At 44.1% G+C, this 11,538-nt stretch overlaps 1 protein-coding gene across 3 annotated transcripts in view; it reads left to right on the top strand.

The window, feature by feature from the left end:
* The window catches only part of EGFLAM (EGF like, fibronectin type III and laminin G domains), a 181,775-nt gene extending 171,989 nt beyond the window's left edge, over positions 1-9,786 (top strand). For all 3 annotated transcript variants that reach the window (XM_040495740.1, XM_040495742.1, XM_040495749.1), the window contains 3 exons: positions 3,196-3,279; positions 7,696-7,799; positions 8,595-9,786. In XM_040495740.1, the coding sequence (XP_040351674.1) occupies positions 3,196-3,279; positions 7,696-7,799; positions 8,595-8,749 (343 nt within the window). In that variant the 3' untranslated portion in view covers positions 8,750-9,786. The remainder of the gene's footprint in view (positions 1-3,195; positions 3,280-7,695; positions 7,800-8,594) is intronic.
* The last annotated feature ends 1,752 nt before the right edge of the window (positions 9,787-11,538 follow it).

Raw genomic sequence — 11,538 nt, forward strand, 5'->3', positions numbered from 1 at the left:
GCGATTCATGCTAACCAGATTAACAAGGCATTGATAGAGAAGCCAGACATACATTCATTTGTTCATTCATTCTATATTTCCACCTTTAAAAAAAAACAACAAAACACCTGAGGTATAATTTACATAAAGTACACAAATGTTAGGTATACAGCTTGATGAATTTGGTACATTTAAAAAAAAATTTTTTAATGTGTATTTATTTTTGAGAGAGGAGGGGGGGGAGGGGCAGAGAGAGACGGAGACACAGAATCCGAAGCAGGCTCCAGGCTCCGAGCTGTCAGCACAAAGCCCGACGTGGGGCTCAAACCCAAGAACTGCTGGGAGATCATGACCTGAGCTGAAGTCTGACGCTTAAAACCGGATGAACCACCCAGGTGCCGCTGATTTTGGTAAATTTTTAAACATGTAGATGCCTGTGTAACCACCCCCAGAACAAGATAGAGAACATTTCCCTCACCCAGGGAAGCTCCCTCATGCCCTCTCCCAATACAGGTAACCACTGTTCTTGATCTCTTATCATTGCAAAAAGCAGATATTCCAGAGTGACAGGGTGTCTGGAGAGGCAAGAGGTTATTTGGAGGGTGAGATAGAGTGGTGTTGGGTATTGGAGAGTCAGGTCGTGGAGATGCCAACCGAGTGGCCCCTCCAACCTCCACCCCACAATGAGGGCTGGATTCCTGTCTGCCAGGTTCAGTGTTGACTCCCTTGAGCACTTTCGGGCTCTTTGCATGAACAGGAGCCTTATCAACTGAAAGGTTTCCACTCACTGGATCACAGTCTCGTTCCAGTCTAGCGTCCCTGAGATTTTACCCAAGTCACCCTGATTCAGAAACTTGGTGTTCCTGGCCTTTTTAGTTACATATTGACAGACTGTGGGTTTACTGTCACACATGACTACTCTTCCAGGAGAGGCCTGATGAGTTTAACTCTTGGTGGCAACTTTCTCCTTATTACTGGTTCCTGCAGATGTATTGTCAACCCTGAATATGAGCTGCATTAAAGACCGCATATATTTGGGGTAATGGGGTTATTTGGATCTTACTGTGTGCTGTGCTCTTTGTATATAATATTCCCTGCAGTCCTTCAGGGAAGATATTACTCCCATTTCACAGATGAGGAAACAGGCTTAGAGAGATCAGGCAAATGGCCAACGTCCCAGAGCTAGTCATTGGCAACGCTGGGAATCAAGGCCGGCTAGTCCGATCCAAGAGCTGATGCTCTTTCTGTTACCCTGTGCTACCTTTCCTAAAAGCCACACTAGTAATTCAGCTCAGTTGCTGCCAAGCAGCTCTTGGCCCTGCTTCGTATTCGTTCGTTTCTTCAAAAAGTATTTGGCCACTAAATAATGAAATCTGACAATTCCACCTGCAGGCTGCTTCGTACAAGGGGACACAGGATGTGGGAAAATTCATTAGAAAGCAGTAAACTTTTCAGGATCGGAGTGACAACTGTGTCTCCTGGTTTGTCAACTCGCCCAGGTTCTGTGCCTGGTTCAGTGTCTATGGGCTGTGTGACTCCGTTGATCCGCCATTATTACAGGAAGGACCGATAGTGCTTTCCCTGGGAAAGCCAAGTGCTTTCTGTTCTTGCTGTCTTCTCAGAGCGAGTGCATGCAGGAGCTCAGTAACTAATCCAGGTTTCCTTTCAACATTCCTAATTCTTGGCCAGTGAAGTAATGGAGAGATATGTCCTCTTCTAAGATGAAGAGAGAGGTGTCCTGGTGGAACACATTTTCTTCGAAGAGCATGATTACGTAGGCTTTATTACATTATCAAGGGGAGGTCTATGCAGTTGGCCCAGTGCCCAGCCTGGAGTAGTCACTCACCAAATATTTGTTGAATTGAATTAAATTAGAATTATTGAATGAACACTGGACTAAGAGGGATATTTCTCTCTCGTAAACAACATGTGCACGTCTTCTGATACCCTGGGGTAGGAGGGTATCTGGAAACTGCACTAGAAAATACAAAGCTACTGAGTAGACCTGATGTCAGAATAAAATGGGGAGGGAGGAGCAGATAAGATACCAAGTTAAGTCCTATATGTTAGTTTGGGGATTTTCAGGTAAGTTCCCCTGATCTCTTTGGGGCTCAGCCTACTCCGCAACGTTCTGTTTTTTTTTGTTTTTCAAAAGGCGAAAATATGTGTATTAGTTTCTGAGAGCCGCCATGACTGTTATCACAAATTGGGTGACGTAAAACAATAGAAATTAATTCTCTCTCCATTCTGGAAGATAGAAGTCCAACACACAGGTGTTGGTAGGGTCGGTTCCTTCTAGAGCCTCTGAGGGAGAATGTTCTATTCCTTTCTCCCACGTAGCAGTGGTTGCTGGCAATTCTTGGTGTTTCTTGGTTTATAGATGCATCATTTCAGTCTCTGCCTCCATATTCGTGTGGCATTTTCCCATGCATGTCTCTCTCTTTGTCCAAAAATTCCCTTTTTATAAGGACATATTGGATTTAGAGCTGCCCTATTCCAGTATGACTTCATCATAAACTTAGATTACATCTGCAAAGACCCTATGTCCAAGTAGGGTCACATTCTGAGGTTCTGGGTGAACCTTAATTTTCAGGAGACATCATTTAACCTAGTAGCACACATTACAAATGATAAAGCCCTTCTTGTTCGCGATACTATGGTACTGACACTTCTGTACATGGGGCCCAAACAAACAAACACCTTGAGGACGTTATGCTAAGTGAAATAAGCCATTCACAAAGTGATAACCACTGTATGATTCTACTTATATGACGGACCAAGAATAGTCAAAGTCACAGACACAGAAAGTAGAGTGGTGTTTGCCAGGGGCTGGGGAAAGGGTGGATCGCGTGTTGTAGCTTATGGGGCTCAGAGTTGCAGTTTTGCAAGATAAAAAGAGCTTTGGTCATTCCTTGCACAACAATGTGAACATACTTAACACTGCTAAACTCTACCCTTAAAAACGGTTAAAATGGTAAGTTTTATGTTATGTGTATTTTACTACAACTAAGATTTAAAGAAAACTTTTTTTTTTTATAATCATCCATGGCCTAACCTGGAAACCTAATGCTTTTTATAACATTGTTTTGTTTCGTGTTAAGAAAACTGCATTCTGAGTCCCGAAGAATGTTCACGATGAGAATCGTTTGTGCACGCTTGGCTGCCTGTAGTATAGTACTTCATTCTGTCTGTCTTGTTCTTCCCCCACGCTGTCAGCTATAACCTGGGCAGTGGTGTGGCATCCATCATGGTTAATGGCTCCTTCAATGATGGTCGGTGGCACCGAGTCAAGGCTGTTAGGTGAGTACCTAGCAAAAGGTGAGACAGAGGTTGATGTGCTATCCCAGTCCCTTTAGCCCCAGTGTCCTGTTCCCCAACCTTGCCTGGCATCCTACTACTTCTGACCTGGGTCTTTCAGGGCATTTTGTTACTGACTTCCACCTTACTTTTCCCAAACACTGGCAGACTAGGGAGGCTGAACTCCCAAATCTTCGCTCGACAGTGACCTTCTGGAGAAAGAACTCTTTGATGGCTAAAGTGGAAGGGGGCCTTGCTATCTAGTGAGAGCTAGATATCTCTAGTGGGATAAGATTTCTGGGCATGTGGACTTTAAGAAATGCTTCAACTCTCATTGTTTAGGCAATTGCCTACTTTTCCTTTTTTTTTTTTTTTTTTTTTTGGACATTACTGAGCCGTAGAATCTGTGTGTAACCTGCCCCAATTACATATTTCCCCTCTCACAGAGGTCACTACCTTGACTTCTGATTAACTTTGGGTGAATGATTCCTTTAAAATGAGTTTTACTACCTGTGTCCATATTCTTAACAGTATATTCTGAGAAACCAAATAGCACCAGGCTTAAACTTAGCTCTATAAAAAAGTGGCACTCTTATTCTTAAATATAGAGAACAGAGGGTTGCTGGAGGGTTGTGGGAAGAGGGATGGGCTAAATGGCTAAGGGGCATTAAGGAATCTACTTCTGAAATCATTGTTGCACTATATGCTAGCTTGGATATAAATGAAAAAATGAGTTAATTAATTAAAAAAAAGAAATGCAAAAAAAAAAAAATTCACTCTTGCCATGTTAGATGAAGGTTCTAGGAGATGAACTGAACAGAGTCTTTGGTTCAGGTTCCCTGAGCATTTACCGTAGCCCTCCGTGAGGAGGTTGGTGGGTGAGGTCATGAGTAAGGCTTGGGAAACATGGGGCTACCATGATCAGTTTCCGGCTCAGCTCACATGTAGGCTATGGTGGGAGTAGCTTCGATGGACCCCAGTGTCCTGTCCATTTTGCCTACCTCTGATGCCTGAAAAGATGTGTAACGATAAAGAGGCAGAGCCATGCCAACTGCCCGGGGGGTTCAGAAAGCCCTTGAAAAGAGACAGTGATTTTTATGAAGCCCTAGCTCTGACTGGTTGAAAAAAGGAAATGTCTTTCCCATAGTGAGTATTTATAATGTTGATCTCAAATATATTCTAGGATATAAATTTAAATGCTCGTAGTTCAACTTCAAGATACTACAATATAGCTTCTGAGTTCTTCATATTTCTCTCTTTACTCATCTGTAAAAGGGCTCACTCAGAATCATCCAAAGGAATATGAAATACCACATTTGATCCCTTTAATTCCCATCCTGGGAACATTAGAGAACACCTGTTGTTAATTTCCTTGAATGGAGAAGGTTGGTGGAATAGTCAGACATTGTGGAATGATTATTAAATCCTCCAAATTGTTGTGGTTTGATTGTGCTCATCAAGATACACACTGGTGGGGATTCTAGGCACTTCCTAGACATCTCAGGGAACAGAGGTCAAGTGACATTCCCAAGACTGCAACTCTCTGTGAGCAGAACCAAAATTAGAATCTTAGATCAAAGCTCTTTCCATCCCACCCCATGGAGTGGCAGCCCACCCCAGCTAGGATTCAGATGTTTTAGAGGGATAAGACAGGGCATGTTCCAACAGAAGGACTTTGAATGTCAAAGCACTGAGCTTGGCACCACAAAAATGATTTAGTAGACCTGACTGTTATTATTGTAATCAGTGATATCTCTGCCTGTGGGTCTTAGATTGCAGTGAGGACTGAACAGAAGGAACTAACCAGGAACTGGAGAGATGGGAGGATTCAAGCAGATGTTATAAATTGTGCCCCAGAGGAGCAGATAGGCCTAGAAGGGGTAGTACAACAGATCCAAGCAGGAACTGGGTTAAGGCCATGGGTTTCAACTAGAACTAGAAGGGTTGGATGAATACCTTAATTCTCTGAAGCAGGCTTCAGAGTCAGAAAGAGAAGAATTAATGAAGAAGAGATCTCCAAGGGAAGCTCTGCTTCCTACATTGTCTTGCTCTGAGTAATCCTGGTCTTGTAGGAATTAATCCTAGCAGAAAAGAGAAAGCAAATCTTCATTTGTTAAGGTTCTTCAAGATGCCAGGTGCCTTACATACTTTATCTTGGTCAATATTCACAGCAACTTGGGTTTTGTGATCTTCGTTTTACAGATGAGAACGATGATGGTATTGGTAACAATAGCAGCATCTTCCTCTACTACTCTTTGTACAGCAATTGCGTATCAGGTACCATGCTCCGTGCTTTGCACGTATAATCTCTCATCAGTAGCCTCGTAGGATAGGCATAGTTACTCCCATTTCAGACGAGGATGTTGAAGCTTCACACATTCACTTGTTCATTCATCTACTGCAGTGCTATTCCAGACACATGAGACACATCATCGAATAATACCATCACCCTTGCCTTGATGGTCTTGCGTTCTAACAGGAGGCAGTAGACAATAAGTAATGGACCTAATAGCGAAGTATATTACTTATTATATTAGAAGTCGATACCATGTTTTTTCAAATCTAAGATGCCAGTGATTGTAAGAAGTATCTTCATTTCGGAGATATAACAAAATGAAAAATTCTTAGAACTGATGAAATGAAATAGGAAAAATGGAATTTTTTAGAGTGATGGAGGGGGGAAAATGGCAGCAAGTCAGGCAAAGCGAACTACTGTGGGCATTGCCCATCACGGCATTCAGGTGTGAGATCCAAAAAAAGCATATCCAAAACAGGGAGGCAGTATGTGGTATCGAGGGTGAGGACAGAACAGAATTACCTCTAAAGCTAGTTACTAGAAGAGTTGCTACCAAGATGTGAGGCCCAGGTGACAGATTTATATTAGTGTACCCCCAAAAAGGAGGTAGAGCCAGGAACCTCTGGAAGGTGAAGGAGGGGCTAAAAGCAGGCAGATCGGTTTTAAAAAATGTACTTGAATTTACTTGAAGAGTTAGACCCCAAACTTCTTTTCTACTTCCCATATTTGGCACACTTCCCTTTGCCTAACCATGGGAAAATAATGAAAGGCAGTTCTTTGGAAGAGTGAAATAAGGGTCTGGAATGAGAGGCACTAGGCATAACTAAATACTGGACCGTATACTGGGCTGGGGACGTGTTCAAGCTCATATATTGAATATTAAGAACCCTGTAATTCTTCCTCCAGTGAGATTGCAGAGCGCTGGCAGCCATGCCTATACTCCACAGTAAAGGAAGTAGAAAATTCGCGTGTCCCCCAGGAAAATGATTGAGCCAGATCACAGCACAATGAAGCCCATCACACAGTCAACAGAGCCCATCCTGCACACAGAGCTTCCAATCTGCTTTTTAGTGCTTTTTTTCTTCACTTGACTATGAAGTGGCAGTCAGAAATCACTGGGCATTTGAGAAAAGTCTCCAGTGTAAAAGATGGGTATCACAACAAATTAACATAACAAAACAATGTGAAGGAAACAGACTTGAATGAAAAAAAAAAAAAAGATAAAACATATTACAATTGTCAGGGAAGAAAGGCTATTAACCCAAGAAACAAGAACAGTTTGCTATAAAAAAGGAACATTAGAAGATCAATAATGAACTCCTTTAAAAAAAAAAAAAGTGCAACCTGTGTTGGTACACCCCCTCCAAAAGCTGTACAAACAGAGGCAGTTTTTTGAAGGTCATGGGACTGGGTAGTTTTGGAAATCAGCTTAGAAAATGGTTAGAGCCCTTGCCACAGATGAATACCTCCACTCCACTGTGCCCAGAGTCCCTTCTGGGTGACTCTCTAAATCCTTTAGAAACTTCTAAGCTGTTCTTTGTCCTCCCCTAGAGTAATCCTCCCTCTACAATACCTGCTTCATTGGCTTCCTGTTTTGCTTAGAATAGCATTCAAACACATCATGTGCCATCATGTCACGACCACTTCTCCCCTTACACGTTCTTCTCTGGTTCCCGTCAGCAGAGATGCCCTTCATCATCTGCTTCTGGCTGCTCTACTCCCACTTCCGGAATTCTCTATGCTTAATCTGTACCAGTCCCCTGTTTTTTCTCCCGTTGGCATCGCCACTTCCTGCTTGCATTACCCTCCTCCTTCACCTGACCTACCCAGCCTTCGAAACTCAGAATCTCCTCTGAAGCTTTCCCTGACCCTCTCTCCTCTTGTGTAATTGCACAGTATCCTGGCATTCCTCTACTGCAGAGTTGGGGGCACGATTTGGTCATTTACAATTTGATTTTTTCTTTGCCTCGGTAGACCATATACTCCTGTAGGCCAGGATTTTTTTGTTCATTTTTGCACCTCTATCATTTAGCATGGTGCCTGGCACAGAGTAGGTACTTGAATACAGTTTTATTAAAATGGAGGGTAATTAAATGAAGCTCCAAAAATCACGGTTTCTACAGGGATGGCCAATCTGGAAAGATAACTGTGGATGACTATGGGGCCAGAACAGGCAAATCACCTGGCATGATGAGGCAGCTCAACATCAATGGAGCTCTGTATGTGGGTAAGTGACCTTTGACCAAGTCTAAATTATGCCAGTGTTTTCTCATTAATCTTCCATTTCTCATGGTGGGGCTCTCCAAAGCGGTGTACTTCACTGGATCAGATACTTAGAAATTGGGAAGCCTGCCAGATATTCTCTTCTTCCATTTTCTGAACTTCTGACTCATCGCTGAGGGGGCAGGAAGCACTTAGATGCTTTTGTGCTTTTGGGCTGAGCCACCAGGAAAACCATGCTTTTCTTGTTTATAGAACAGGAACCTGCTTAATATAGCTCCGAAAGTTCCCTCTGAGGAAGGAGGATCTTTCTTTGGCCCTCTCAGAATTAGAATGAGTGGTGTTTCTGTAAATAGTTTAGAACCTGCTACTGCAGATACAGAAACCTGAAAATACATCTCTATCCATGTGATAGTTCCTAAAAGTGCACTTGATTGAAAGCATTCAATATCAGTGTATTTCTTTCTGTTTAAGATGACATCACATTTACATGTTACATTTTGTTGACATTATATAACATTTCAAATTTTATTGGATACTATTTGGCTGTAAGTGGTCAATTGGGTCAGAAATCACATGCAAGGAGGGTGTAAATAGCGATTGTGTGTGTCAGATTGATATCAGTCAACCTGTTCCTTCAGGGGTAATCATTAATTGGACAAAGGCTGTGCACTGAGCAGTTCAAGGGGCTGATAGCCCTCACTCATCGTGTCAGCCAAGGGACGCCTTGGTCAGTAGACAGGTGTCCTAAAGAGACATCCTCCCGTTTGGCTCACCTCCTCTCCCTCTTGCTTCCTGGCAGGTGGAATGAAGGAAATTGCTCTGCACACTAACAGGCAATACATGCGAGGCCTTGTGGGCTGTATTTCTCATTTTACTCTGTCCACTGATTACCACATTTCCCTCGTGGAAGACGCCGTGGATGGGAAAAACATCAACACTTGTGGAGCCAAGTAACACCAGCTGGCCTTGCCCAAGGGACACAGCCTTCTATCCTGAGAATCCCAGGGGCCCCGAGCCCCTGCCCGATGCCATACGCAGAGGCACGGGGACCAGGTGTGTTTCCTCTCATCAAAGAGAAAGTACGCCCTGGTGAGAAACGAGACCCAAGACAGGAGTCCCTGTGTGGCCTTTCCTGCTGACACTATGTGGGCCAAACCCAGCGGAATACTCTGTGTAGGAAGCATCGAATTTTCTCCATTGAATGTGTAGGGGCTGCCAGAGATCACACATCAATGCAAATTCCAGAGCCTGTCTGCTGTAGCTCAATGACTGTGTTGTGATTCATAGTGCATAAAAAAAGAAAGAAAAAAAAAAAAAGAGACCCAAAGGGCCAAAGGGCAGGATTAAAATACTTCCCTCCTTCCCTGACTCATGACACTCTTACTGACAGCAGAATGACCATTTGACCTTGAACCTCGAATTTCTCACCTTGGTCCGAGAATTATTAGGATTAACCCCTTCCACTCCTCAGTGGCTAGTTCAGTGTGCTCTATTCCATGAAAATAAGGATGAGGGGAGACTAGACATGGAATCACAGTTATAATGCTGCCCCCCCCCCAGTTTACCTTTAATGGAAAACCCCTACTTTTTATAATGGAAATCTAAGAAAATGGGCACCATGATTTTGTAGCTGTCTTTTTGTATGTGTATATTTTTATAGCTGCAGATTGTCTGCACAGTATACTTTTGCCAGTTGGCGTGGACAACCCTGAATTCTTTGCACACTTCCAAAAATTTTTCTCCCCAAAGAGACTTGTTTGGGCCCTTTTGGCATCATTTGGAGTGGGATAGGTAGCTTGGGGTGAGCACGTTGGGGAGCTGACCATTCTCTTTTGGTAAACGTTGGCTCAAGGAGATGAATATGAAGCTTCCAAAATAAGCAGATTAAAAGGCACTTACTTGTGTTACTGAGGTTGGTCACTGTCATTTTTGTTTCAAGCGAGGGGGGATGTCTGTAGGGAACTTGAATAAAAGAGATGAGAAGGCTAGAACTCTTTCATTCAGTCTGGTATTCATTTGGGGGCGGTGTTACAGATCCTGACAGAGGCGATGTCCACAAAGGGACACTCACACAATTAGTAACGAACAGTAGAAATGATCCCTGCAAGTCTTACAGTGCTGTTCTAAGGCTGTTCCGGGCCAGGGGGTGCCCTCAGCATGGTCCGAGTGTCTGGGCAAGAACCAGAGATGTGGGACTGCTTCCTCTGAGCCGTCGGCCATGCCCCGGTGCTGTTCACGCTTGTGACCCTACAGGCAGCTGGCTCACTGGCACATCTCCAGGATGGGACTTTGCTAAGGGAAAGGTGAGATGAACACTGTCCCCAAAGAGAAGGGAAATATGATCCAACTCGCGTAAGAGCCTATAATTAGCCCGTCATGAATCTCCTCTTACGTGTGCACCATTTGTGCAGCAAAGACTTCGAGCTTTGGGCCAAGCCCAGTGTGGGCAGTTTACGAATTCTGAAAAATGGGGCGCCGGGGTGGCTCAGGCGATTGAGCGTCCGACTCTTGATTTGACTCAGGTAGTGATCCCAGGGTTGTGGGATCGAGCCCCAAGTTGGCCTCTGCACTGAGCGTGGAGCCTGTGAGAAGAGATTCTCTCTCTCCTCCTCTCTCCTGCCCCCTCCCCTGCTCTCTCTCTCTTTCTAAAATAAGAAAAAATTATTCTGAAAAAAATGAATAAACTAGAGACGTTCACTTTGTGCTTCAGCCTTCTGCTTCCTGCCTTTGGGGCCTTTGATGACCAGGACCCTTCCTCCTGGAGGAATAACAGCAATAGAGGTAATAATGACAAGGGTCATAACAGCAACAGTCAAGGCAATTCCTTCTCTCCTATGGAGGTCACCTTGGGAGTACAGTTTGCGGGAAAGCCAAGGGGTAGAAAGTGTGGTCTTGTTTGTTTTGTGCCCTATTTTAGTTAATTGCAAAATCTCCCTGCTAGCGATCAGCTTCGAAAATACAGAATTATCATATTGTTACATTCTTATATCCTTCAGTCTGTATCCTACACGCTTTTTTGAACTCTGGATTTTCATGTCTTTGCACAATATTTTGTGCCATTTTCTCAGCCCAGAATTTTACATTCCTTAAGCCAACATATCGGTATTCTCCGCCGCCTTCAGGGAATCGATCAGAAGATGTCTTGGAAAGTGGCGTTTACCACCTCCCAACCACCTTCACCTCAACACCTTTTCCTTGGAGACTGCTAGGACTAGTGTTTCCCAAGATACTATGGGGCTGCTTTCATAGCACAGACGGCCTCCAGCCAAAACAAAACAAACAAACAAAAACCATTGTTATTTTAGCAAAATACCCAGCTGAGCTGAAGCCACAAGAGATGTGTTGTAGATGATCTGTTCCCTGCAGGTGTTCTCCAGAGAAAAATGCGATGACTCAGGGGTGAGATCCTGGGAGCCAGTGTGGAAGCTGATAAGAATTGTGAGCTCCCTTTGCCCCCCAGCCCCCACCCTGGGCGAGTCCAGAAGGGATGAGAAAGGGCGACGCCGTGGTGGGCTGGGGCAGCAGGGATCCTGCTGGCAAGAGGGCCCCAGAATAGGGTGGCCCAAAAGGAACTAATCACCTGAGGGCTCAGGATCAGAGAACAGGGTAGGAGACAGTGTACCCTAAGCCAAGAGCGAGGCTCTTTCACCCTTTCAGTGAACAAAGCCCAGGAGATACGGGATGGGTGGAGGTGGTGGGGATGAGAACCTTGTTCTGAAGCTGAGGACTCAGACTTGGGGTCG

This window comes from Herpailurus yagouaroundi, unplaced genomic scaffold (assembly GCF_014898765.1).
Source record: "Herpailurus yagouaroundi ecotype Mexico unplaced genomic scaffold, PumYag 29, whole genome shotgun sequence".
Classification (NCBI taxonomy): Eukaryota; Metazoa; Chordata; class Mammalia; order Carnivora; family Felidae; genus Herpailurus; species Herpailurus yagouaroundi.